At 43.2% G+C, this 26,485-nt stretch overlaps 1 protein-coding gene across 1 annotated transcript; it reads left to right on the plus strand.

Moving 5' to 3' along the window:
* Nucleotides 1-33: 33 nt before the first annotated feature.
* On the plus strand, nucleotides 34-22,665 carry Trip13 (thyroid hormone receptor interactor 13). The gene is made up of 13 exons (XM_021180283.2): nucleotides 34-262; nucleotides 1,596-1,761; nucleotides 4,896-5,025; nucleotides 7,675-7,730; nucleotides 8,145-8,235; nucleotides 9,926-9,998; nucleotides 13,916-13,979; nucleotides 14,929-15,015; nucleotides 15,264-15,370; nucleotides 16,804-16,957; nucleotides 19,603-19,715; nucleotides 20,604-20,673; nucleotides 21,833-22,665. Exons 1-13 carry the CDS (start codon nucleotides 171-173, stop codon nucleotides 21,926-21,928), a joined length of 1,299 nt encoding a protein of 432 aa, XP_021035942.1. The 5' UTR covers nucleotides 34-170; the 3' UTR covers nucleotides 21,929-22,665.
* Nucleotides 22,666-26,485: the final 3,820 nt, after the last annotated feature.

A 26,485-nucleotide genomic window follows, 5' to 3' on the forward strand; every position in this document is an offset into this window, starting at 1 on the left:
GGGGCGGGGCGGGTTGCAAAGCGCCGAGCGGCTCGGGCGGCGGAAGTGGATTTGGCCGGCTCTTAGCCAAGGTGGATTCTCCTACATCAGAGAAAGCTGTCGCACAGGGCGCAGGGAGGCGACCGCGGCCTCACTCCGGCGGCATTCCCTCGGCTCCGGGCGGCGGCGCCATGGACGAGGCGGTGGGCGACCTGAAGCAAGCGCTTCCCTGTGTTGCGGAATCGCCCGCGGTCCATGTGGAGGTTCTGCAGCGCAGCGGAAGGTGAGCGTATATACGGAGTCCGACCACGCGGGGCGCGACCTGATCCGACCCCACCACGCGTGACTCCGAATGGCACGACCTTACCTCAACTCTTAGGATTCCACCCCATAGCGTCCCACCCCTCAGTACGGCCCCACTTCGCACGACCTGAACAGCCTGACATGAACCCACCTAGTATGACCCAACACGCCTCCACCCCACTTCAGTTGACCCTAACAGCATGATCCGACTTTGCCGGCCATCCCACCACACATTACTCTTGAGTTTCACCTCTCACATTGCCGCATATCCCATCCAGACCCTACCACCATCCAGACTATCTGGCAGGACCCCACAGCTCTCAACTGACTGGCCTCTGGAGCACAGCCTAACAATGAGCTCCTTGTAATAGGACCTGCTAAGCGACAGAGGTGATCTCCAGTCAATTATGGGTGCAAGAAAGTGCAGTGTCAGTAGAGCAATGAGGTGGCAAATTTCCTGTTACAAAGATTATGTACGTACAGCTATGCATTTTCAGGTTTTCCTTAAAAGGGCTGCTAACATGGATTGAATGCTCATTATGTTTCAGGCTTGTCTCAAACACTGAATTTTTATTAATTTTCATAGTAGTGTGTAAAGAACTAGTGGCACCTCCTTTTTCTAATTAGCCTGAGGGTGGCTGATGGTATGACTGCAGGCCCGGGACCCTACAGTTGATCCTAAGACAGTACACTGCCAAGCCCCATCTTGACTAATGACTTGTATATGTCTAAGGTCTGAGGGAGGGTGTGTGTGTGTGTGTGTGTGTGTGTGTGTTTGAAACAAGTTCTTCTGACTCAGCTTGCATGCTGAAATTACAGCCAGACCTGGCTATACTTTAGTGGGTTTTTTTGTTGTTGTTGTTGTTGCTTTTTGTTTGTTTGTTTTTGTCTTTTTTTTTTTTTTTTTTTTTTTTTTTTTGGTTTTTCAAGACAGGGTTTCTCTGTATCACTCTGGCTGTCCTGGAACTCACTTTGTAGACCAGGCTGACCTCGAACTCAGAAATCCACCTGCCTCTGCCTCCAAAGTGCTGGGATTAAAGGCGTGTGCTACCACACCCAGCTTTTAGTGTTTTTCTTTTTTTTTTTTTTTTTTTTTTTTTTTGGTTTTTTTTTTTTGGTTTTTCAAGACAGGGTTTCTCTGTGTAGCCTTGGCTGTCCTGGAACTCACTCTGTAGACCAGGCTGGCCTCGAACTCAGAAATCCGCCTGCCTCTGCCTCCCGAGTGCTGGGATTAAAGGTGCGCCACCACGCCCGGCTCTTTTTAGTGTTTTTCTTAACTAAGATTTTTATATACGTTTTATTTATCTTTCTAGCACTGCAAAAAAAGAAGATATAAAGTCAAGTGTTTACAGACTGCTCAACCGGCATAATATTGTGTTTGGAGATTATGTATGGACTGAGTTTGATGATCCTTTTCTAACCAGAAATATTCAGTCGGTGTCTATTGTTGACACAGAATTAAAGGCTAAAGACCCTCAGGTAAATTCCTACTTCATAGTGCTGGTAACTGAGCCCTTAGAGATTAGGAGGTAATTGTCATAAGTAACTAACATTGACGTTGATAGCGGGTTACTTCCCTATCTGTTGGTTTTGGTGGCTATTACAATCTAAGCAACAGATTCCATAAAGTCACTTTAGGCAACAGATCTCACATGGGAGGTTTATTAGGGAAGGAGACTCCATAGGCTGCTTCTGGTGAAGGTGGAGGGAGAAGAAAGAGTGCAGAGAGGAGGGATTGTCCTTTTATAAGGGGAGATCGCACATGTACGTAGGAAGGTTATGTGACTAGTGGCGAGGGTAGGAGTGTGTGGCATCTTGGCAGCTTGTGATGACTGATCCTGCTGTTGTTGTGTCCCTGATGCCTGATTGCTAACAGTAGCTAGATAAGCTTTAGCTATGTGTCCTGGAGCTAGGTGCTAGAGTAGGGATGTTGTGAGTCGGGATGCTCTTGACAGAGCCTGGAACAAATTGGAAGTAGAATTTGACAGTTGGAAAACAGACCTACTAGTAATTATGTTGCATTAGAATACATCACAGACCGTAATTCTCTTTCTATGTACTTCTAGCATACTAAAGTTCTCTGAATTGCCACTTCGGTCACTTTGATGGAAACCAAATATTCTATAAAATCTCTTCATCAAACACCTGAAGCTTAGAAATTCTCTGGTTTTGTCTTTTCCTCAGTTTCACAGGAGTCATGACCATAGTATGATTCATTATAAAGGTCTCAGAGAAGACCCACAGCACAGTTACTGCCATCTCTATATAGAGTCAGAAGGAAAACACAGCATGATCATTTAAATTAAAAAATTGCCTTGGCCTTTATCCCCCCAAAAAAAGGGACACAGTTGGCATAGCCTCCAAATATGCCTCCAAATGAAATGTTAAGATCAAGCCTCCACTGGGCCACTGTAAGTAGAGGGCCATTCCAGACACTTTGCTGCTGTTTGATGAAGTGGAAGTTCAAGTCTCTATGGACCTGCTGGATCCTTCTCATAATGGCCATCTTGTTGACAGAATGATGGGGTGGAGCTCAGCTCCCTACTGATGTGTGTGCCCTGGATTTAACCTAGTAATGAGTACTTGGGTTTCTTGCTACATAGTTAAATCCAGAGACAGCAGGCAAATTACAAAACTTGAGTTTTCTTGTAGTGACAGAACATTAAGCAAAAAGATAAGGATGTGTCACAAGAAAACGAGCCAATCTAATTTTTCTCCCAGTATCCAAATCTAGAACAATGACTGTTACAGTAACTACTGTAGTTTTAAGTCATGACTCAAAACACTATAAAGTCCCCAGTGATACAGGTAAATGATGAATAAGCAACTGAGGGAAAGGTGCAAATATTCTTCGTAAAGTTTGTAGCTTCCCTTCAAGGGGTAGCATCTAAATCCATTGACCTAGCTCATCTTCTTTGAACCTTATATTTTTGGTTGTGAGCCTAGCCTTTAAGGGCTGAGCCATCTCTCCAGCCTTGAACCTTCTTTAGTACCCCTCTTCAAACTAGGTAACACTGAACTGGTAAACTAGAAAAGGGAAGATACTAATTTTTCAGTGGACATACCTGACAGCATTCCCTTGGTCAAGGCTAAAGTCATTCTCTTCTCTGCCTTGATGTGTCCTCATGGTGAAATTGCACTTTATTTCTCATTTTGAAACTTGGTATCCTATTCTGATTTGGGAGGGAAACAAGATATTTGGCCATTCTAAATGAAGGAAAGACATAAAGATGGCCTGCTGGGAAAATAAACAGGAAACCGTATGGATGTATGGAAAACCATTTCTGCTCCTGGCTCAAATGACTGTACTACCTCTGAGTTTGGTTGTAGAGAATTTTCTTCTTTATATAAATGTTGGCATCTTTTTTGAGTGTTAACTTCACGATGGCAAAAAAAGAAAAGAAAATCACTTAAAAATGAGTTGTGTTAGGAATGGTAGAGCACACCTCTTTAATCCCAGTGCTTATGAGCAGAAGCCGTTCCATCTCTGAGTTTGAGGCCACTTGGTCTACAGAAGGCATTCCAGGTAGCCAGTTCTATATGCCAAGACCCTGTTTTCAGGGCTGACGGGGTGTCAAGAGCCTGAAGGAGAGAAACTATCTGTTTCTCCTTAAGAGCTAATCATAGATCAGAAAGGAAATGCTAGACTTTTCATCTAATCTGAGAGCTAGGTTTTTTAAAATATATTTTTATTAGATATTTTCTTCATTTACATTTCAAATGCTATCCCCTTTCCTAGTTTCCTTTCTGAAAATACCCTATTCTCTTCCCCTCCTCCCCCTGTTCCCCAACCCACCCACTCCTGCTTCCTGGCCCTGGCATTCCCCTATACTGGAGCATAGAATCTCCAAGATTTCGCAAGACCAAGGGCCTCTCCTCCCATTGATGGCTGACTAGGCCATCCTCTGCTACATATGCAGCTAGAGACAGGAGTCCCACCATCTGATTTCTTTGATTGGTGGTTTAGTTCCAGGGAGCTCTGGGAGTACTGGTTAGTTCATATTGTTTCTCCTATAGGGCTGCAGACCCCTTCAGCTTTTTGGGTACTTTCTCTAGCTTCTTCATTGGGGACCCTGTGCTCCATCCAATAGATGACTGTGAGCATCTACTTTGTTGTTGTTGTTGTTTTTGGGTTTTTTTTTTTTTTTTTTTTTTTTTGAGACAGGGTTTCTCTGTATAGCCCTGGCTGTCCTGGAACTCACTCTGTAGACCAGGCTGGCCTTGAACTCAGAAATCCACCTGCCCCTGCCTCCCATGTGCTGGGATTAAAGGCATGTGCCACCACCGCCCGGCGAGCATCCACTTCTGTATTTGCCAGGCACAGCCTCACAGGAGATAGCTTTATCAGGGTCCTATCAGCAAAATGTTGTTGGCATCTGCAATAGTGTCTGGGTTTGGTGGTTGTTTATGGGATGAATCCCTGGGTGGGGCAGTCTCTAGATGGTCCTTCCTTCAGTTTCAGCTCTGAACTTTGTCTCTGTAACTCCTTCCCAGAACTAGTTTTTAATAACAATATTCCTTGATCTTTATTTTGGACTTTAGAGTATATACTACAAGTAAAGAAGGCGTGTCCTGAGTTGCATAGCTGTGTTTTCTTCTTTCCTCATCAACAGCCCATTGATCTGAGTGCATGTACCATTGCGCTTCACATCTTCCAGCTGAATGAGGAAGGCCCCAGCAGTGAAAATTTGGATGAAGAAACAGAAAATATAATTGCAGCAAGTCACTGGGTTCTGCCTGCAGGTACCGGGTCCTGACAGTAGGGTGGTAGTGGAGGGAGGCAGCTAAGGAAGGCATAAATCAGAAGCTTAAGGCACATCTGGGGTATTCCATGTCACTTAATGAGAAGATTTGGTTCTTTGGTTTTGTAAGAATTTAGGATGATTTATCCCTTTGGAAATAAAAGGATCTCACTGTGTTAGCTTTCTATGACGATAATAAATGCTTGAGACAATTAGCTTATTAGGAGAAGATTATTTTGGCTTACAGTTTTAGTTTATGAAATAGTGGCTCCATTGCTTTGTGCCGTTAGCAAGGCAGAGTGCCATATCGTGGGAGGGAGGAGTGGCAGAGGAAGCCTGTTCTCTTCATGGCCAGATGCAGGGGGAGAGCAAGAGATCTGTGCCCTGACTATCTTCTTCAAGGACGTGATTGAAAACCTTCTCCCGGGCCCTATCTTTTCAGTTCCACTCCCTCCCGGGAGCGCCATGCTGATGGTCAGGCTTTTAGTACGTGAGCCTTTGGGGAAGAGTACAGATTTGATTGATGGTGATTTCCAAGGAAGGAACACAGTTCTGAACTGAGACCTGTTGTTCCTTTAGACGCACACCTCACAGTGAATAACCGGGATGTCAAGTGCCTGTTGGAACTGCTTAAAGCTTGTCTTATTATAAAGGTTGTGTGTGTCTTTTATCTGAAAACTAAATGGTCAAAGGTGGGTTAAAAACCTTGAGTCGGAATTAAAAATTTTTACAATACCTGCTCATTTTTCTCTTCTACCAGGCAGTCCTTGCCTGCTGTGACAATGCTTCTCTGAGGTCTTTGCTACTGGGTTCCAACAGGTAGTAGCCAGGAATTATTAATTCAGTCATCAAGTTTTATGTTTATACAGTATGTTTTTGATTGTTTATAACACACTTTAAATCATAACTTAAGGCAAGTCTAAGACAAAATAGAAATTGCAGCGTTCAATGAAAGCAAAAATACAGTGTGCCACTACTTATGGAAATACATTAGCCCCAAAAGGAAACTTACAGGCTTGCATTGAAATAAATACCTGGATTCTTTTTCCTCTAAAAACACGGAGCTGGTGATAAAAAATAAACCCGGAGAAAGCAAGAGATGTAATGGAAATGGCAAGACTGAAAATATTAAACAATGGCGTTTTTTTCTGGAAAACATTTTAGTGCTTAGATATTTCATACCCGCCTATAATGGTCTTGGATCAGATCAGCTCCATTCCTCTCCCTCTAATTCCTCCCGGTCCTCACCACCATTTTTGCCTCCTAACAGCATGTGCTGGGTTTTTTTTGTTGTCATTTTGTTTTTCTTAAACCCACTGGATCCACTTGGTGCTGCATCTGCTGGAGCACGTTTAGCCTTCTAGGGCCTGCAACACAACTGATTCTTCTTCCCCTAGCAGCCATCCGTCTCCAATAGTTCCTGAGATAGGGGTGGAATTTCACAAGCCACAGCCAACTAATACTGTTATGCTGCAGCATCCTCTAATTCCAGCCCTTAAAATTGTTTTCACTTCCCAATGATCCCTGAGCCTAAGGGCACTATAGATGTCACATTTAGAGCTAAGAACTCCACAGTCTCTTACTCTCCATCTAGACCTCTTTTCTGCCTCTGTGTGGCAATTATATCTTTTTTTTTTTTTTTTTTTTTTTTGGAGACAGGGTTTCTCTGTATAGCCCTGGCTGTCCTGGAACTCACTTTGTAGACCAGGCTGGCCTCAAATTCAGAAATCCGCCTGCCTCTCCCTCCCGAGTGCTGGGATTAAAGGCATGCGCCACCACGCCCGGCTATATCTATTATAAAAAGAGACTTTTCTGATGAGGGTCAAAAGTCCACTTATTTCTGGATGTAAAAAAAAACTCAGGGCAAGGGTCGGGGGAGTTTATTGCTATGTCTATTTAACAAATAGTGTTAGGTTCTCCCCTGGGCCTATGACCAAGTCAGCCATGGAGTTTAGTCCAGTTAATGAAACCAGGGTTGAGTTCAGTCTTGTGGTTTGAGCTTTAAACACAATCAGAAAGTGGTTAGTAACTCCTATAACACTTAGTCCACCAGTGCACCAATGGAAATGACTGGGAAGGCCAGTCAGAACTTATTGTAACTTCCAGGGCTCACAGCTGTGTAAAACTGTAGGTGACTTTCTCTTTTAGTAGCATGCATAGAACCTCTAGCACTGTGACAGCTTGCCTGGTGGATGGGGAGAATTCATCTGTAAAGCACCAGTCCACAACCATGAAGAGTAATTCATTTTCTCTCTCTTACATTGGGGATTGAACTCCAGGCCTCACATAAACTCAATGAGCAGTCAGTCTACCTCTGAGCTGCATGCCAGGGCTTTGTATGTAAGTGTGTGTGTTTGAGATAGGGTTTCTCCCAGGCTGCCCTTGAACTCACTCTTAACCCTGAGGGGTCTTGAACTTTTGATCCTCCTCCTTCCCCTTGAGCTATCAGATTTGATAAGAATAATCCTTTTATTTCACTTATTGGTCAAAATTACATGACTGGCATTTATTTTAGATCTTTACTTTTAGGAAAAGTTGAACTTTGGGGAAAAGATAAACCACTTTCTGTATCAGTCTCGATCTGCAGTTGGGAAGCGTTGGTCTCAAATTCTTCCTAAAATTGGACTTTCTGTCTTATTTTCCTTGACAGCTGAATTTCACGGACTTTGGGATAGCCTCGTGTATGATGTGGAGGTCAAATCACATGTAAGTTGTACTTTTTTCAGAATATACTTATTTTCTTGCTCTCTAGCCTCATTGTGTCTTGTGATTCAAGAGGGTTTTTGGAAATCCTGTCTACCAGTGGCCCACATCTGAATGCCAATCCATCAGAGGTTCCCCAGCATAGAACTGATCCTTTACGTAGAAAATGGTCAGAGACTAGCCTGACAAGTACTTTCTTAGAGTGTGTTGTCATTCTAAGTAAAAGCAATGATGGTTTTTCCTCTTTGGATGGTACCAACCAGGATTCTACCTCCTTACCTTTTAAAGATGCCTTCTAGAACAGGAGCAGCTGATAGGAGATGGCCTCTCAGTGTCAGGAGGTGCGGGCCTTCCTAGCATGCTTTTGGAAACCTGCCTTACGGGTACCTGATCTGCTTTTCTGCTTTTCCTCTTTAGCTCCTTGATTATGTGATGACCACTGTACTCTTCTCAGACAAGAACGTGGACAGCAACCTCATCACCTGGAACCGGGTGGTGCTGCTGCACGGTGAGGTGGGCGGGTTTGCATGTGACCAAAATGAATGGCCTGGAATTGACTTGTAATAATTTATACCTATTCCTTCTACAATGTTAGAGCTCTTTCATTTCTGAAGGAGTGAGGATCGTTCTGGAATATTCCATATATGTGAAGCTAATTCAGTTCACTGAAGTCTCTGGCAAATTTGTTAGTTGACTTTCTCTTGTGGGCAACTTGTTTGCTTCCTTCTGACCTTTTTTATATTAAATGGTTGCCTATTTTTCCAACTGAACATAATTGCTTAGAATAAACAAGTCTACTTTCTTTTCTTTGTAATAGCAACTGCTTCACTTCATGAGAGTGAACTATAGGAGCCATGTTTTTAAAGATAATGTGTCAGCTCCTTTTTAGAAGGAAATTGTTGATTTGCTCCCACCCGCGTTGCTGCATAGAGATGGAACAAAGTAAAGACAACAGCCACAGCCAGGCTTTGGCGGCACACACCTTTAATCCCAGCACTTGAGATGCAGGCAGATCTCTTTGTCTACGGAAAAAGACAACATCCACATTGTAGCCAAGGAGAAGCCTGGGTCTATTACCCTGGTGATGCCAATTATGATTGTCAGATTTCCCAACATCTTTTAAGAAGTATCTTTTAAGGAGCTAGAGAGATGGCTAAGAAGTTTAAGAGAACTCTTACTTTTGCAGAAGAATTGGGATTCAAGTCCCAGCACCCACATGGTAATTCACAGCCATCTGTAACTCTAGTTCTTGGGGATCTGATATAACCTCTTCTGTACTCTCAGGGTCCTGCATGCACGTGTTACACTTCCATGCAGGTAAAAACAAAATACTCATACACATAAAATGTAAATAAATCTTAAAAAAGAACAAAACAAAACTGGCTATGGTAGAGTAGATCTTTAATCTCAGTCCTATTAGGGGCAGAAGAAGTGGGCAGATGTCTTAAGTTTGAGGCCAGCCATGGCTGCATATTGAGACCTTGTCTCAAAGAAGAAAACAAATGTATGTGGATGTGGTTCACATTTTAGAGGGTCAGTCCATCACCAATTGTCTGTGCTGTTTGGGGCCTGTGGTGAAGCACGTGGGAGAACAGTTATCACCTCATAGCCAAGAGTGAAAAGAGAGGAAGAGGCCAAGGTCTCTCAGGCCCCTTCAAGTACATACCCCAGTGACCTAAAACCACACTGCACCTTTCATTTTCTGCAACCACTCATGGCACCACTCTGAGGACCAAACATTTAACAAATGATCCAAGTAACATTCCAGATATAAACTGCCGTTCTTGTCTAAGGGGGGGTACAGGTCACCTTTGCATTATCTACAGTGAGAGACACCACTGCAGGAGTGGTCTTGTACCTGTATTTACCAAGAAAGCTGTATTTGGCCTTTGAAACGTCCCTTGATGAGTGTGGACTTCATAAAGGAAGTGTGGAGACAAGGGCTGGTGTCACCAAGATGTAGACCAGGCATGTGGTGTTTATTCAATATGCCTAGAGTTGCTAAAAGCCAAGAAGCTTTGTATGTCAGCTGGGAGAAATAGGCGAGTCCATATCAGTGAAGTCGACTACATGGTGAGACTCGAGAGCTTTTAAGCTTTAACTTAAAATAAATTAATACTTACAGTAATAACAGTAATAATACTTAACTGTGCTTAAAAGGCAATGGCTTGAATATATTTCCTTGGCTATTATTACAGGTCCTCCGGGTACTGGAAAAACATCCCTTTGTAAGGCATTAGCCCAAAAACTGACCATCAGACTGTCAAGCAGGTAACTTTGGTGACAGCAGAGAGGAAAGAAGCAGGCACAGGAGTTGGGACATTTCAAATGTTTGTTTTCAGTCATGATTCATGAGTTCCTCTCCTTGGGTGTAGGTCAGTTCATTCCTCTATACCCAGCATGGTCTCGGGTTTGATTCAGTCTTGTAAAGTACCCTGGGGATAATGGTGGCAGCGGAGCACTGTCCTACAGCATGTGTACCAAAGAAAGGTTTCTCTGCCCCTGGTGTCATGCTCATGGGTGACACAGTAGGAAAAGGACAGTGATGTCCCTGTGGTCTTATCTTGCCAAGGGCTAGCCTTGGCTTGGAGAGGGGTTCCTGAGAAACTGGGTGTTTAGGAGCGGTGAAAACAAACAACTCAAAGTCAAATCACCAGTCCAAGCCTATGTCCTGCTGAGATGGCTTTCCAGACTCTAGTTGAGACAGCTCTCTCTGCTAGTAAAAATTCTAAAAGCTCTCTGATCAAAGTCAGAAGAACTGCCATAAAAATTCATTGGATCTTCTAATGAAGTCAGAAATAACTGTTTAAAAATTTTCTAAAAGTAATTCTTGGATTTTCCAATCAAAATCAGAAAGCCCCCCAAAAAAAAAATTCTAAAAGATCTGTGTTCTCTCTTCAGACAGCCTTCTCTGGATAGCCGCTAGAAAGCATTCTAAAAGAGCTGTGTATGTTCTTCATAGATTTTCCGACTAAAATCAGAAATTCTGTTAGAAAAAATTCTTGAAGCGTTCTCATTAGAGAAAAAAATTTCTAAAACAGAACTGATGTCTTTGGTAGCTCATCTCATGCCAACCAAAAGGGCAGTTTTTTAAATTTACATATCAATTTAGTTATTTATTCTAGGTTCCCTCTAGATCATCTCATAATGACTCTTAGGAAAAGGACAAAAACATTTTTTTTCTTTAACCTTGCAAAAGAATTCAGAGATCTGCCTGCCTTTGTAAATTTAACTGGGTGGGACCTTGTCCTGAGATTACCATTCCAACCTCACCTAGACCAGGATGACCTGAACTCAGGAATCTGCATTTATAAGCATAAACAAACAAACAAAAAACTTAGCTGGGTGGTGCCCACTCCCTAAATCTTTGTCACCTTCCTTAGTGTCTTTCTGATAGGCTAGCTCATAGTACAGGTTGCCTTTCTTACTTTATATCTGTGAAGCCCCTTGTATTTTTGCACAGTTGAGAAATTATGCAGTTTCGAACTCTTTTTTTTTTTTTTTTTTTTCAAGACAGGGTTTCTCTGTGTAGCTCTGGCTGTCCTGGAACTCACTTTGTAGACCAGGCTGGCCTTGAAATCAGAAATCCACCTGCCTCTGCCTCCCAAGTGCTGGGATTAAAGGCGTGAGCTCATTTTTAAAAATCCTTTTCCACAGCCTTAAGGACTGTTCCGAAGGTCCCATTATTTGTCATTTTGCTGAGACATTAGCCACACCCTTGCCTCCCATCCTCTTGCTTTCTCTGATTATTATCACGGAGTCATTAACTTTAATAGGGAGGACATTCCTTGGAGGAATGTAAAAATAATGTATATTATTATACAAGCAAATCTTATGACCACAGCAGCCGTCTATACTCCTGGAGGACAATGCCCGCTGACCCTGTCCCAGGGGTAGAAACCATGTCATTCCACTGCACTGGATCCTTCATTTCCTGTCCTTCCTTGAGTTCTGTCTATTTGGGGTCTCAGTTCTCTTCACATTTGACAACCATGTGATGATTACATGGGAATCTCTTCTTCAGCCTGTGAGACTGCTTGCTAGGTGTTGTACACAGACCACCCATGTACTTTGCCCTTTTATTTCAGCTCTTTATTTTTAAAAGTGTTTTACTTTATTTTAATGTGTATAGGTGTTTTGCCTGTGTGTATATCTGTGTAACGCATGTGTGCCTGGTGCCCAGAGAAGCCAAAAGAGCCTATCAGATCCCGAGGAACTAGAGTTTCAGTTGGTTGTGAGCAGCCATGAGGTTGCTGGGAATCAGACCCAGGTCTCTGGAAGAGCAGTCAGTCAGTGCTCTTAACCTCGGATCTCCAGCTCCCCTTTTTTCAGCTTTAAAAAAATATCTGTACTTAATTTTAAAGTTTCTCTTGCTGTATCCTTAAGTTTGTGTATTTTTTGTAGTATCTAGATTATTCCCAATCATTTAGTTCCTTTTTTAACTCACACTGTTTTCTTTCTCTGAAGATTTCTCTTGGTTCTTTTTTGTGTTCTTCCTTCTTTCATATGTTCTTGTTAAAGTCTGAATCAGTTTATGGCTTTTTAAAAAGATGTTCTTGCCTATCACTTGTGTTATTATCTCCTCACACGTTTCTTCTTCCTGGCATATGTGTTGTCTTCATTGTCAATCTGAATGGATTTGAAATCACCTAGATAAAAGTCAGTCTGCCTTTGAGGGAGACTGACAAAGAAAGGAAAGCATGCCCTAAATATAGGTGACACCATTTGGCTAGTGTCTCAATATGAATTGAAAGAGAAGAGGAAGCCAGCTGACTGGTAGCCCTGTTTCCTCTGCTTGTGGTTGATGCTGTGGGCAAAGCCACTCCTGCCATCCTGTCTTCTCTACCATGATGGACTGTGTTCCTCAGAACTGTGAGCAAAAATAATGCCCCTCTCCCTTAACTTGCTTGTTGAGTATAGGGTCACAATGAAGAAAAAATAATTCAGCATATCAAGTGTATTTTACACAAATGCTTAACACTCTGACTAAAGGACCTAGATTTTCACATCTTACTTTTAAATCTGCTGGCTAGGTTCTGGTAGCCTTTTCAACTACTTGTAACCTAGGTTTCTGAGGTTTGTTTTCAGAGTCCTGGGGAAGTGGATCAGGTTTAGTTTTATCTTTGCTCTGGTGTGTGCTTTGCCTACAGTCGCCACCTACAAGTTCCTCGTAGGTTAAGATAGAACTCTCTCCGCTTGGGCCATAGTAGCCTGGGTTTTTCTAGCCTGTGTGAGCTACAAAGGCCTTCAAGCTTTGTGGACTCTCCCTGTTCACATGCCTTGGTGTTCAGCAAACACACAGGGTTCCCATGCTGGTTTCAGGGATTTATTTCATTTCCCCTTCCTCTGTGGAAGTCTGCCCCACAGCCTATAGATACCTCTCTTCCTCAAACTCTAAGCCTTGATTTGCTCGGCTCCACAATGTCTAGGATCTCTTGGTTTATAGTTGAAAGAGGCCCGATGGACAGCCAGGGACACTCTTAGAGCATTTCCCTTGGGAACCACCTCCCTCCCCTGTGTATTCAACAAAATCCTTACCAAAGGATTCTTCTTCTTAAAAGCAAGGAATTCTGTGGAGCCATGACCTGAGAACTATAAAGAGTCTGGGAAGCCTGATCGACATAGAGAGTTCTAAGACAGCCAGAGCTGTGTACACTGTTTCAAAAGGGAGATGGGTGAGGGGAGGGAATATGTTCTAGGAGCCTGCTTTTCTCCCCTTGGATAATGAGGCTCAGTGTGTGCTATTTCTGGGTGAAGGGCAGTACCATTTCAGACTTTCTCTGATTAACAGCATTCATGAGTTTTGACTCTTTAAGTACTCCAAGACTTGAGTATGTGGGCAAAGGAATTGTCACACCACTTTGGGGTTTATAGAAAAGAAAAATGTGTAGATGCTGTCAAAATTTCTTAATGGTTTTTATTTTGTTTTATTTACTATATTGGAAATAAAAGTTATGCACAGACCAAAATGAAAGTTTTTGCTATTTGGTTCAGATGAGGATGTGGGGAAACTTGATTTACTTTTATCTGGAAATGTTAATTGCATCCTATTAGGTTTTCTACAATTATTAGTTAGATGGAGCTGCGTATCATTAGGATGGGGGTCAGCCTCAGAATGTGGACAGTGGAGGAATGCAGTGTCAAAGGCATTCGTTGTATTTTCCTTATGTCTCCTTTTATCATCTTAGGTATCGGTATGGCCAATTGATTGAAATAAACAGCCACAGCCTATTTTCTAAGTGGTTTTCAGAAGTAAGTATTAAATGGGTTTTTTGTTTGTTTGTTTGTTTGTTTGTTTTGTTTGGTTTGGTTTGGTTTTTCGAGACAGGGTTTCTCTGTATAGCCCTGGCTGTCCTGGAACTCACTTTGTAGACCAGGCTGGCCTCGAACTCAGAAATCTGCCTGCCTGTGCCTCCCGAGTGCTGGGATTGTATTAAATGTTTTAATTGTTGATATTGTCAGACATAGTTAGAAAATTGTCTTCTGTCTAGACAAAACATATCAAACACAGAAACTTCTGGAAAGAGGTAGGTGAAATGAGAAAGTAACAAAATGCCTGAATATGGTCAGAGATGGACTTCAGAGCTAGAGGACGTGGAGGCAGGCTAAATTGAAGAAACAAACCCTCCAAGGTCATATCCCAGACCTCTAATTGGGTAGAGCAAGACACCCACTAGGCATTCAACAAGTACCAAATCCTGTGGTCTCATTTAGACTGCCCTTTTTTTTTTTGCCAAGGAGCCTTCATACTCATGTACTCTGGATCTGAATTGAGGTGTACCCCAGTACAATGTTGTGTGTGCAACTGAGTCCTGAAAGCCTGTGTGCCCAAGGCATGTCATCTCAGTATGCTCTTGGGTGGTGTTAAGGCGGGATACATAGGCAACTGGGAACAGAGTACCTGTAATTTTCCCTTATCAGTTTCTGTATTGCTATCAGTGCTTTGCCTTGTTCCCAGGGGAGTAAGTTTGATCATCAATGAGGTCACTTGCACTGTGTTTCCCTGAGCAATGTCTCAGGTATCCACGTCCTAGAATGCGGTAGTATTTATGCTAATCTCTAGAGCCATCTCTAGATCTTGTCTCATGCTTGGAGTTTTCTGAAGGTCCATCAGAGAGGTGGCCACAGTTGTGATGCTTTTTGTGCTCCTGTATCAATTGACTACAAATTGGCACTACTGATATTAGTACTTTGGTTCCAGAGTGGCAAATTGGTAACTAAGATGTTCCAGAAGATTCAGGACTTGATTGATGATAAAGAAGCTTTGGTGTTTGTTCTGATTGATGAGGTATGCACTCAAAGGTAGTCATTCTTTGCCTGGATTGCCTCTTGCTCTTTCTGCCTGAGCCCTCTCACTTGGTGTAGCAAGCTCTTTTCTATGGATCTTTTCTTAGCACCCCATGCATTGAGCTTCTAGGAGCAGCAACACACATAGTAGGCACCTTCATTCTTTTTATTCAGACGACTGACACAATCCTTAGCTGCCTGTGAAGTGCTAGTGACTCTTCCTTTTGACCTGTTATTCTGTCCCCACAGGTGGAGAGTCTTACAGCTGCTCGAAATGCTTGCAGGGCAGGTGCAGAGCCATCAGATGCTATCCGAGTAGTCAATGCTGTGTTGACTCAGATTGATCAGATTAAAAGGTAATACTGGGATAGATAGCTCATCAGTGGTGAGGGCGAATTGTGATGAGCAAATAACATTAAAATTGCTCTTAAGCGGCTTGATGGCTTTAAACATTTCCCTCACGCTGGCTTTTGCTGCCATTGTCTCCCTGCAGTCTCCAAGGAAGGTGCGGTGCCTTCCACAGTCTGTCTGAAACCCTCACCACTCTCTTTTCCAGCATCACTCCTAGTTCTGTGTGCCAAATTCCAATAATAGACAAGAGAAACACTAAGCCTCAGACCATTCTTACCTAGGTCCTGTGTTCAGCTGGTCAGCTTTCTTCCACACTACCCTGTCCTACTGACAGACTATGCACTCCCGAGCGAGGTTCCCTGTTGGACTGATAGGCTTCCACTGGCCTCTATAGGATCTGCTATAATGCTTGTGATCTCCTCCCCCACCCCCCACTGCCTGGAATATTCCATTATCTTAGTTGTCTGCCCTCCCCACTCCACCCTCACTCCTGTCCCCACCACCAGAAGAGGCAGTTATCGTCTTCCCATTAGTTAAAAGGTGATATGGGTCAGAAAGACACCACCCCATGGTGTCCCTTCTGCCTTTATTATGCTTAAGGCTGATAGCCTCCATTGCCTCAGTCTTCACTAAGGTTGTACATAGGGTGGTCAGGGATGTTGCACAAAGTAAGATCTTCCCCAAAGCTCAAGTAGGTGAGACAACAAGTCCCCAATAGAGTATACTACAGCTTTCCAGATGCAAAAGCCTTGGGAGTACCTGTTGAACATAGACCTGCTGCAAGCCAGGAGAGCCTGACTATAAAGAGATCAGGGCTGTCAGGATATAAAGGCTGTGTTGGAAGGTTACTCTGGGATAAAGCACAGCCACCAAATAAAGCTAGCTAGGTTGTTCCACTCATGGACTTACTGTCTTCCTACTATGTACCTGTCAAATAGGGCAGAACAGAACTGAGTCTTTAAAGCACATTGTATGTTGGGAGTCATTTACCACTTCTGAAGTAGAGAAAAAAGAGAAAAAGTCTTCCTGCCAGGCAGAGTCAAGGCAGGTCAGGGCCTGTTGTCTATTTCCCAGCCTGCTGAGGCGTGGAAGGATAAGAGGAGGTGCACATGAGGCTCAAGGCTAGGAGCTGAAAATTCTATTGACCTCGGTGGAAAGAACAGAGGTTTTGGGGGGATAGGAACAAATGTTTTGTGTATATTTTAAGAAATTGTTTCTGTTAGCTTATGGCTTTGCTTCCCACAATACTGAAGCATAAGAAGGCTATGGGAAATACACTCGGTGTGGTAATGACCTGCAGCTCTCCCATTATCTGCTTCTTCTATCTTCTCTCTGTCTCTCCTATAATCATCCTCACTCCCCCCTCAGAAGACTGTTTGACTTTGCACTGGCAGGACTGGTGTAATTGTGCCTAGTTCTTTCTTATTCATGACAACAGGCATTCCAATGTGGTGATTCTGACCACTTCCAACATCACTGAGAAGATTGATGTGGCTTTTGTGGATAGAGCTGACATCAAGCAATACATCGGCCCCCCCTCTGCAGCAGCCATCTTCAAAATCTACCTGTCTTGTTTAGAAGAACTGATGAAGGTACCTTTGTCTATTTCACTCCTGACCATTACTAGATTTCTACATGTTGGTAGTTAATTGGCATAGCTTAATGTACACTGGTTCTCATAGGCATTTTATTATAGGCTTCTTACATTGAAAATTATCTAGATTATGCCTGCTGGCTCAGTATTTTTGACTTTTACTTCCATTAAGAGTTAAAAATATTTGAATAAGACTATAAAATAATGGTTTTGTATAGCACTTTTATATATATATGTCATTGAACCATACTTTGAACAATCTTTCTGTTCTTCTGGTACTATGTGATTAACACTTTTCAGTATTTGAGTGAGGTACCAGTATATAGAAGGTTAGTGAGAGGGCTGTAGGCAGACTATTAAACACATCCTGGTTCTGAGCCAGCCATAGAATGTAAAAGTGACCAGTCTCTTAGTTTATACAAAGAACAATGAAAGTCTTGCTTCACAGGTTACACTGACTGAATACCATCTGACTGAAAGTTACAGTAACTGAAGTTCACAGACAGACCTATGACTGAGTGAAAGCTGTGGTTCTTAGACCAGCATCTGATAGCTCGTGCTGCAAGAACGTTTTTTTTTTTTTTTTTTTAGTATAGAGTGTAAGGAACTTGGGCAGGAACCAAGCAAGCCAACAAGTAGAGATTTATAATGATTGCTGTAGTGAAATTTTCCCTAGCCAGAAGAGTGGAATTGTCCTCAATGGATCCTGTAGCCATTGCCTGACACTTCATAAGATAGTGGGCCTTGCTGTTCTTACCAAAAATGCTTGGTCACTTTTGGGCAGGAATAGGAAGCCAGCTCATCAGTAGGTAGTCAAGTTAACATGGTTCTGGCATTGGCAACTTGACCTGGCTTCAGTGAGTATGGGGCATCTATGTGGAGCTTCTTTACTACCAAAGAACTTTCTCATGAGGCAAGGTCCGGTGAGGAAGCTGGATGTGTCAGAGGCCAAAGACACCTTTGATGCGTCTTCCGCCCTCATAAAGGTACATTTGTCACTTGTACCATGAATCTAGAATGTTCTGAGGTTTAGCTTAGAGGTACAGATTTGGGGTGGGGGTGGGGCTGAATCCAGTTTCTTTTTGTTTGTTTGTTTGTTTGTTTTGTTTTGTTTTTTCGAGACAGTGTTTCTCTGTGTAGCCCTGGCTGTCCTGGAACTCACTTTGTAGACCAGGCTGGCTTTGAACTCAGAAATCCGCCTGCCTCTGCCTCCCGAGTGTGAATCCAGTTTCTTACTTTGGTCATTTTGTGAAAAATTTAGAGTTTGGGAGATGATTTATTGGATAAAGTGCCAGCCAAGCATGAGGACTAAAGCTCAGGTTCCCACAAAATGTAGCAAACCTGCCTATGATCCCAGGAGTTAGAGATGGAGATGGGATCCTTGGAGGGAGCCAGCTAGCTAATTAGTCAAATTTGCAAGCTCTGGGTTCAAGAGAGAGATCTTGCCTTCTTTCTTTAAGATAGAAAAACATCAGCATACTGATCATGCAAATGCAGACATACACAACGCATGCACATGCAAAAGAAAAGAACAAGCTATGCAGACACTGAAGGCAGAGACTGTGTAATTGGGTCTCACTATCAGGAGCTTACACTCTGGGCTCTTGGGATGTGTGCCTGCCTGTATAAATTCACTGACTGTGGGGACCTGAAACAATCACTTATGCAGAAAGGTAAGAATACCAAACAGAAACCTGTTTCTCTCTTTACCCACAAACCTCCAAAGTATACATAGAAAGGTTCTGTGGAAGCAGTCAGGGCCACCCTGAAGGCTTAATGCAGCAACTTGACAAAGCCTCTAATGCTTCTTATGAGGGAATGCTTCAGGGACCTACTGCCATGTCTGTCTTTCTAATAAACTAGTCATTCCTCAAGAGCAGACTAAGTCTTCCTTTGAGGACAGCTGTGGTCCTGGCTCTGCAATCCAGTTCTGCTCCTCTAGGTTCAACACATATTTCTAGAACTAAGGCAGCTGCTTAATACCACCCCTCACAGCTCCCTACCCACTCCCCCAGCCCTGACATGAAGCAAGAAATACCTTGGCCAGAAGCTCAGCATCTAGCTGGCTGCTGACTGAGCCATGCCTTATTACCTGCATACTGGTCTTTGAAGAAACACAGGTATGTTGGTGTCTTAGTCAGGGTTTCTATTCCTAGACAAAACATCATGACCAAGAAGCAAGTTGTGGGGGTAAAGAGTTTATTCAGCTTACACTTCCACGTTGCTGTTCATCACTGAAGAAGTTAGGACTGGAACTCAAGCAGGTCAGGGAGCAGGAGCTGATGCTGAGGCCATGGAGGAATGTTCTTTACTGGCTTGCTTCCCCTGGCTTGCTCAGCCTGCTCTCTTATAGAACCAATACCACCAGCCCAGAGATGGCACCCACAAGGGGACCTTTCCCCAACTGAAGCTCCTTTCTCTGTGATAACTCCATCCTGTGTCAAGTTGACACAAAACTAGCCAGTACAATTGGGGGAAGAAGTATGCCGAGCTGTTTTCTAGAGCTTGTATTTGAGTGATTTTTTTGAATTTATATAAGTCATGACAGTTTGTGATAGCCCTGGAAGTACTGGTCCTTTTGCTCATAGTTCCTCTACCAAGTGTTACATGGATTCTGTGTAACTATGCTGCTTTGTTCCCCAGTGCCAGATCATATATCCTCGTCAGCAGTTGTTGACCCTTCGGGAGCTGGAAATGATTGGCTTCATTGAAAATAATGTGTCAAAGTTGAGCCTCCTTTTGAGTGAAATTTCAAGGTATAAACTGATGTCTTTTTCTGGTTTTTGTTTTGTTTTGTTTTTTCAAGAAGGTTTCTCTGTGTATCAAGCCCTGGCTGTCCTGGACTTGTTTTGTAGACCAGGCTGGACTCCTAGAGCACTGGGATTAAAAGCACGTGCCACAACACCCTGCCTGTTAATCATTTTTTACCCCAAGAAAAATCACTTGCTAAGTGAGGTAACTAGGTATTGTGATTTTCTTTGTAGGCCAGAGAAAGCTCTGGAGGTGAGCTATCCGGGTACTGCAAAAGTAGGCATGAGTAGCTGGCAAAGGCAGCAGCGGCCTGCAGCTGGTAGAAGAAAAGTGAGAAGGGAAGTAACTTAGAGTTGCAGATTTTAATAAGGCTTACAAGATTAGGGTTTAGTTGTACCCAGAGATTGAGTTACTATTGTTACTGAACTAAGTTTGTGCTGTGTTTTCCTTCATGTGGCGGCTCGTCTTAGTTCAAGGGAGGAAGGTACAGCGGCAAAGCATGGGTTTGCCAGATGTGCATCACAAAGGCCAAGGGGGATTTGAAGCATGGGGTTGGTGTGGTAGCAACCTGCCAATGGGAACCTGAGCTGGGTGGAGAGATTGTGGAGTTAAGAGTCAGAGTCTCCGTGAGATAAAAACAGGTTGGCCATTGCCCATCAGTGCATGCCCGGCCAGACCACCAGGGACTGAGAGTTGCCAGCACGAGGGTGGGAACATGCCCATTCATCAGTTTTTGATATTTCCTGCCACACAGGGTCATACAGAGCCTTATGCTTTTGGGTTGCCTTGGCCAGCCTTTGAGTTTTGGTTCGCCATAAAGAGGGAAATCATCCCTGAATTGGGTACATTTTTATATGAAGTTGATATCTATGAATATGATTATTTTCATACAGGAAGAGTGAGGGCCTCAGTGGCCGGGTCTTGAGGAAACTCCCTTTCCTGGCTCATGCTCTCTACATCCAGGTAAGCTTCCCTTTGCCCTGTGTTAGATACCCAGGTCTCTCACCCACGCTGCTCACAGGATTCTGGGGTAGTATCTTAGTTTCTTTTCCAGTTGCTGTGATAAAATATTCTTTAAAAATCAATTTCATGGAGAAAAAGTTTATTCTAGCTACAGACCATCAGGGAGTAGAAGTCAAAGCAGCAGGAACTTGAAGTCACTGGTCCACAATCAAGAAGCAGAGAATGAATAATGAATAGATGGGGCTTCACAGTTCCCTTTTCCATTTATACAGTTCAGGACCCCAACCAAGAAGTGATGCTACCACAATGGACAGGTCTTGTCACCACAATTGATGTAATTGGGATAATTCTCTAAAGACATGCCCAGAGACCTGTCTCCCAGGTGACTTTAGACTCAGTCAAGTTGATAATACTGTCCATCATAGACGAAGCAGGTGCTTGGGAAGAAGTGGCTCTTCTAGGTGTCTACTCATACGTGCAAACCTATACATATGCAATGCTCACAGGTACACATGTACATAGTGCATTGGGAAACTTGTGTCTAAAGCCCTCCTCCTCCTCAGTATCTGTGCCCCATGAGCCTGGTTCTGCTCACACTCAATGGTGACCTGGAATCACTCCCTTAGCTGTTCAGAGCCAGGCCCCAGCCCAAGCCCATCAGCCACAAGGTTCTCTTAAGTCCTGGTTTTCTGCCTGGCCAAAAGTATGTACACCTGCTGTGTAGGTGTGGCTTTCAGTAGGCCTGAGTATGAGTGCTTTGACTCAAAAGGGAGAGCTTTGTGTTGAGCTCTATAGTGATTCCTACATATTTATAGTGATAAAGCATCAGTGTTGGGCCTCACAGTTCCAGGACATTGGATAAACTCTTTGCAAATGGTTCCAAAACGGCAGGCCTTGAGACCCCATGTTCTGTTCCAAACAGATTCTTTTCCTTCTTCGCAGGTGTATGAGTGCTGGTCCCCCCTACCTGGGAAACAGTAAATTATATCATCTTTTACAAACCACATCTGGGTTCCCTGTTGTGGGCCTGAGAGGTCCTGGGCTTGTCTGTCCTGCATAGAGCTGAGCCTCTTCCTAATTCCACAAATGTATAGATGGTAGCTGTCGGTTAGCCCCACTAAAAGCACAACTCCATTCAGTAATGGTCATCTCTTTTCAGGCCCCCAGCGTCACCATCGAGGGTTTCCTCCAGGCCCTATCTCTGGCAGTGGACAAACAGTTTGAGGAGAAAAAGAAACTTTCAGCTTATGTTTGATCCCAGACATCCATATCTATGGTTTTCAATGGACAAGTAGGAGGTGATACTGTCTACCTCACAGTGTGCATCAGAAATGACTCTAAACCATGTAGATCTGCAGGCCAGACAGATGGGTGTACAAACTTTGTCAAAAGGACTATGTTTGTGTTATTTTACAGTGCACATCTAAAGGCAAACTGCTTGTCTTTTTCACTGTTTTTAAAAGATAATTCCAGTCTGTTTGCATCTATGTAAAGCCCCATCCTGACTCAAGCCTGTCAGACACAAGATGTTAGAATTTGTTTAAAATAAAGGGAAATCAAAACAGCTGTCATAGAACAAGAGGGATGCTAACTAATGCAGTTACAGCATTGAAAGATGGATTCTTTGCTCAGGCTACAAGGGAGCAGTTGCTTTCTGGCTTGAGTCGGCTTTGGTCGGCACAGGATGCTATGTAGTGGCTGAGGAAGACGTGTTCTTGTGATACAGAAGCTGAGAAGGGTGCAGGTCAGAAGATGAAGACTTCCTTGGTAGTGCACAGGAGCAGTGTGTACTTTCTATGGTCGAGTCAATCAGGCAATGTGTGTTTTGTTTCTCCAGTCATTTTACTTGGATTTCAAGTGAAAATTCTTGTTACCAAATATAAAACAAGTCAATATGTGTTGCACCTCACAGAATATCATGTTTTATGTCATCTTCTGCCAAAAGTAGTTTGGCACTAATACTTTATACATGAATACACTTTTAAATGGAATGCTGCATTTGTCATAGAACATTTTGTAATATTAAACTTGTTTTCAGAATTCTCTTATTTTTATTCTAACGTCTGCTTCAAGTGCTGTGAGTTTTACTAATAATGACTGGCATACTCACACAGCATTAAGTCTGCTGTGTTCCCAGGATCTCATGGTACAGTTGCATCATTGGCAGGAACTCATCCACTCTGCCAATCAGATTTGAGGGTAGTACTTCTGAGACACTACAGGCCCTGGCTCCTGCCTAACTACTAAACTCTACCACCTGTTACTAGCAGGGCACTGAAAGCAGAACCCTGCTCTCTGACTCCTTGGCCCCCAAGGGTACTTGGCTTTACTTTCCCCACGGGAAGCTAGGGATGGAGCTAGGGATGGAGTAATGGGCCACTCTGCTCCTCTTTATGCATCCTTCCTGTTGATTTGTGCTTTCAGTTTTCAGCTGACTAGGTTTCATGATTCCCAGTATTCTTTTAGGAATAAATGTCCTTTGTTGTTCTGACTGTTATTTATGTAGATGCAGAAGTGTCTAAAACCATTCCCTTACTTTATAAGTTACCTCTAACAAACTGAAAAGGGAAAAAAAAGTTAACAAGAATGCTATATAAATCTTGAAAAGAACAACAACAAAAAAAAAATAGCATAGTCTTGATACAAAAAGACAGAGAGACATTAGAAAATGTCAGCCATGCTCATAAATATATATTTAAAACTTTTTACAAAATATTAGGAAATCAAAAGGAGGGAACAACAAAAACCAAGGGTAAACCAAAACAGGGTTACCCTGGACTTTTATTTCTAGGTTTTTGGGTTTTGAGACAGTCTCACTACGTAGATTTGGTTGGCTTGGAACTCAGAATGTAGACCAGGCTGGCCTCTTAACAGAGATCTACTTCATGAGTGCTAGGATCACAGGCATGAGCTATCATGTCTAGCTTCCCTAGATTTTTTTAATGGTTCATTTATTTGCATGTATGTTTATATGATATGCATACATGTGAGTATATGTGCCTGTACATAGACATGGCCACCAGAAGGGAACATGAGTTTCCTCCTCTATCACGCTTCATCTATTCCTTAAGGAAACATTTCTCTTTAAACCTGAGGCTTGGTGTTTTTTTAGGTTGAAATCCTCCTATCTCTTTCCTGTCTCAGATCTGACGTTACAGGCATGGATGGACAGGTTTGTTATGTGGGTGCTAGGATCTGAACTCTAATTTTCTCTGGTTTTTTTTTTTACTAATAAGTGCTTTTAAAAACAAAAAACGTCTTACTGATTCTTTGTAAGTTTCACATCATGCACCCCAGTATCCCTCATCTTCCCATCCTTTGCTATCTGCCCTTGCAACCCCCCAAAAGTAAAGAAAAGCCTAGGAAACCTCTCTTCATGGAAGCTATAGTGTGTCATTAGATCATCCTTGTATCCACACATATAGACTGGCAAATGTTCACTGCAGTGAGCCATTGGTCTGGTTCAAGGCCTCTGGTTTCTTCTACATTATTAATATTAGATCCTCACCGGGACTCCTCTTGGTTATCCTGTTGTTGCCCTGTGTCATATAGATCCTGCAGCTTTGGGTCAGCAGAACTGGCCCTTTCATGTGTTTCATACATAGGGGTAGGCCAATCAAAGCCCTGGATCTGGGCTTGGGAGGTAGCTAAGTTAGCCTGCTTGCTCTCTCACTGTGTTGCCCAGACGAGGTACGGGGCCCACTCTCATGACCTCGGGGCCAGCTCTCCTGACTACTGCAGGTGACAAGGAGGGGATGGCATCACTCCCATGCCCATGCTGCCTCACGTCAGAGGAGTAGCAGAGCCCCCAAGACCCCCAACCGCCAGACCTAGCTCTCCCGACTACTGCACCTGGTGAGAGGCAGAGGCAGCTCTCCTGTGCTGCCCAGGTAAGGTGCAGGAAGGACCTGCTCTCCAGAGCACTACTGCCAGTGAGGGCAGGGCCAGTTCTGTACAGCCCCTGTACATCTATTTGATCCTGGGGTGGCTGCCCAGACCAGGCATGTCCTAGTCTCTAGTGGTAATATGAGCCAGCCCCTGCTGCTGCATGATCAGGGACCCAGACATGGCCCTCAATGGCAGCATGGGCTGGCTTCACCATGACCTCAGATGGCAAGGCTGGGTGCAACAGGCTGTTCTTCTCCACCTTCCCTTCTCTAGTTCCATCTTTCTTCATAATGCTCAAACTGTTCCTCTCTTTCTCCCCCATCTGTCCATTACATGCTTGCATATTGTAGTGGCTCTTTGGGCGAGCCAGGTGGCTGCTCTAGGTGTCTTAAGCCCACCCATGTAGCATGGTAGCAGGCAGGTTTCTGGGTGTCCACTGCCTGTAACAGGGCTCTTAAGTGATAAGCTATCTCTTGAGATCCTAGATTTTAAAGTTATTTTTATGTTGGTTTTGTTTTGAATTTACAGTTTTTCTTTTTAAAATAATTCATTGACAGTTCTGTATACATATATAGTACATTTTGGTCCTCCTCTACCCTCACATCTTCCTACTCACACAGCCCACCTATTCCCACCAACTACTCACTCCATGTTTAAGTCCATTTCTCTAGTTTTCACTTTAGGAACCACCGAGCATAACTAGGGCCACCTTTATGGGCATAAGTGTAAAGCTTGAGTAACTCATAAATGTCTATACCACTGAAAGACTTCTTCCTCCACAGCCATTGGTTGTCATTAGGTCGCCTGAGCTCTGAGCTCCTTCTCCATCCATAACTGAATATTCAGGGCCCAGTCTTATATAGACCCTCTGTAAGGCAATCTCAGCTACTGTGAATTTGTGAGTGCCACAACTATGCCACCATGCCTGTAAGACATTTTACAGATCTTTGAGTTCTTTTAGTATTAAAAAACTTTGCTACATTGATGAAGGGGGGGGGGGGGAGAAATGAGAGAGAGAGAAGGGGGGGGGGGGTCATTTAAGTGTTCCAAAACCCTATTTGAGAAACATGAACCAACGACCTGCTGAAGAAGAGTATGATTATAGAATCAGGTGCCTCCTTGCTGTATCTGGTTTGCAGACAGCTTAGTCCAAGTCCAGAAGAGTATTCAGTTTCTACAGTAGCCTCTCTTCTCCAGAATAGATAGTTAATTTTGCATCTAGCTGCTTTGCTGAAGTTCTTTATCAATTGTAGGAGTTGTCTGGTAGAATTTTAGGGGTCACCTATGGATACTGTCATATCTGCGAATAGTGATAACTTGATTTCTTCCTTTTCAATTTGTATCCCCTTGGTCTCCTTTTGTTGTCTCATTGCTTTAGCTAAAACTTCAAGTACTATATTGAATAGATAGGAAGAGAGTGGACAGCCTTGTCTTGTCTGTGATCTTAGTGGGATTGGTTCAAGTTTCTCTCCATTTAATTTGACGTTGGCTATCGACTTGCTGCATATTGCTTTTATTGAGTATAGATATGTGCCTTGTATCCATGATCTCTCTAAGACGTTTCCTCCTCACTTTTTATAATTATTTATTTATTTACATCCCAAACGCTGCCCCCACTCCTAGTCCTCCTCTTAGACCCTTCCCCACTTCCCCTCCCCTTCTCTAAGGAAGAGGGTTGCCTCCATTTGTATTTCCTTTATTGCTTCTATTTCCAGCTTTAGATCTTGAACAGTTTTATTTATTTCCTTCACCTGGTTGGTTGTGTTTTCCTGTATTTCTTTAAGGAACATTTTATTTATTTCCTTGTTAAAGACCTCTATCATCTTCATAAGATGAGATTTAAGGTCATAATGTTGCTCTTCGGGTGTGTTAGGATAGCCAGGGCTTGGTGTAGCAGGAGAGTTGGATTCTGATGGTGCTCTGT

Source organism: Mus caroli, unplaced genomic scaffold, assembly GCF_978045245.1.
Source record: "Mus caroli unplaced genomic scaffold, Mus_caroli_1 scaffold_15, whole genome shotgun sequence".
Taxonomy (NCBI): Eukaryota; Metazoa; Chordata; class Mammalia; order Rodentia; family Muridae; genus Mus; species Mus caroli.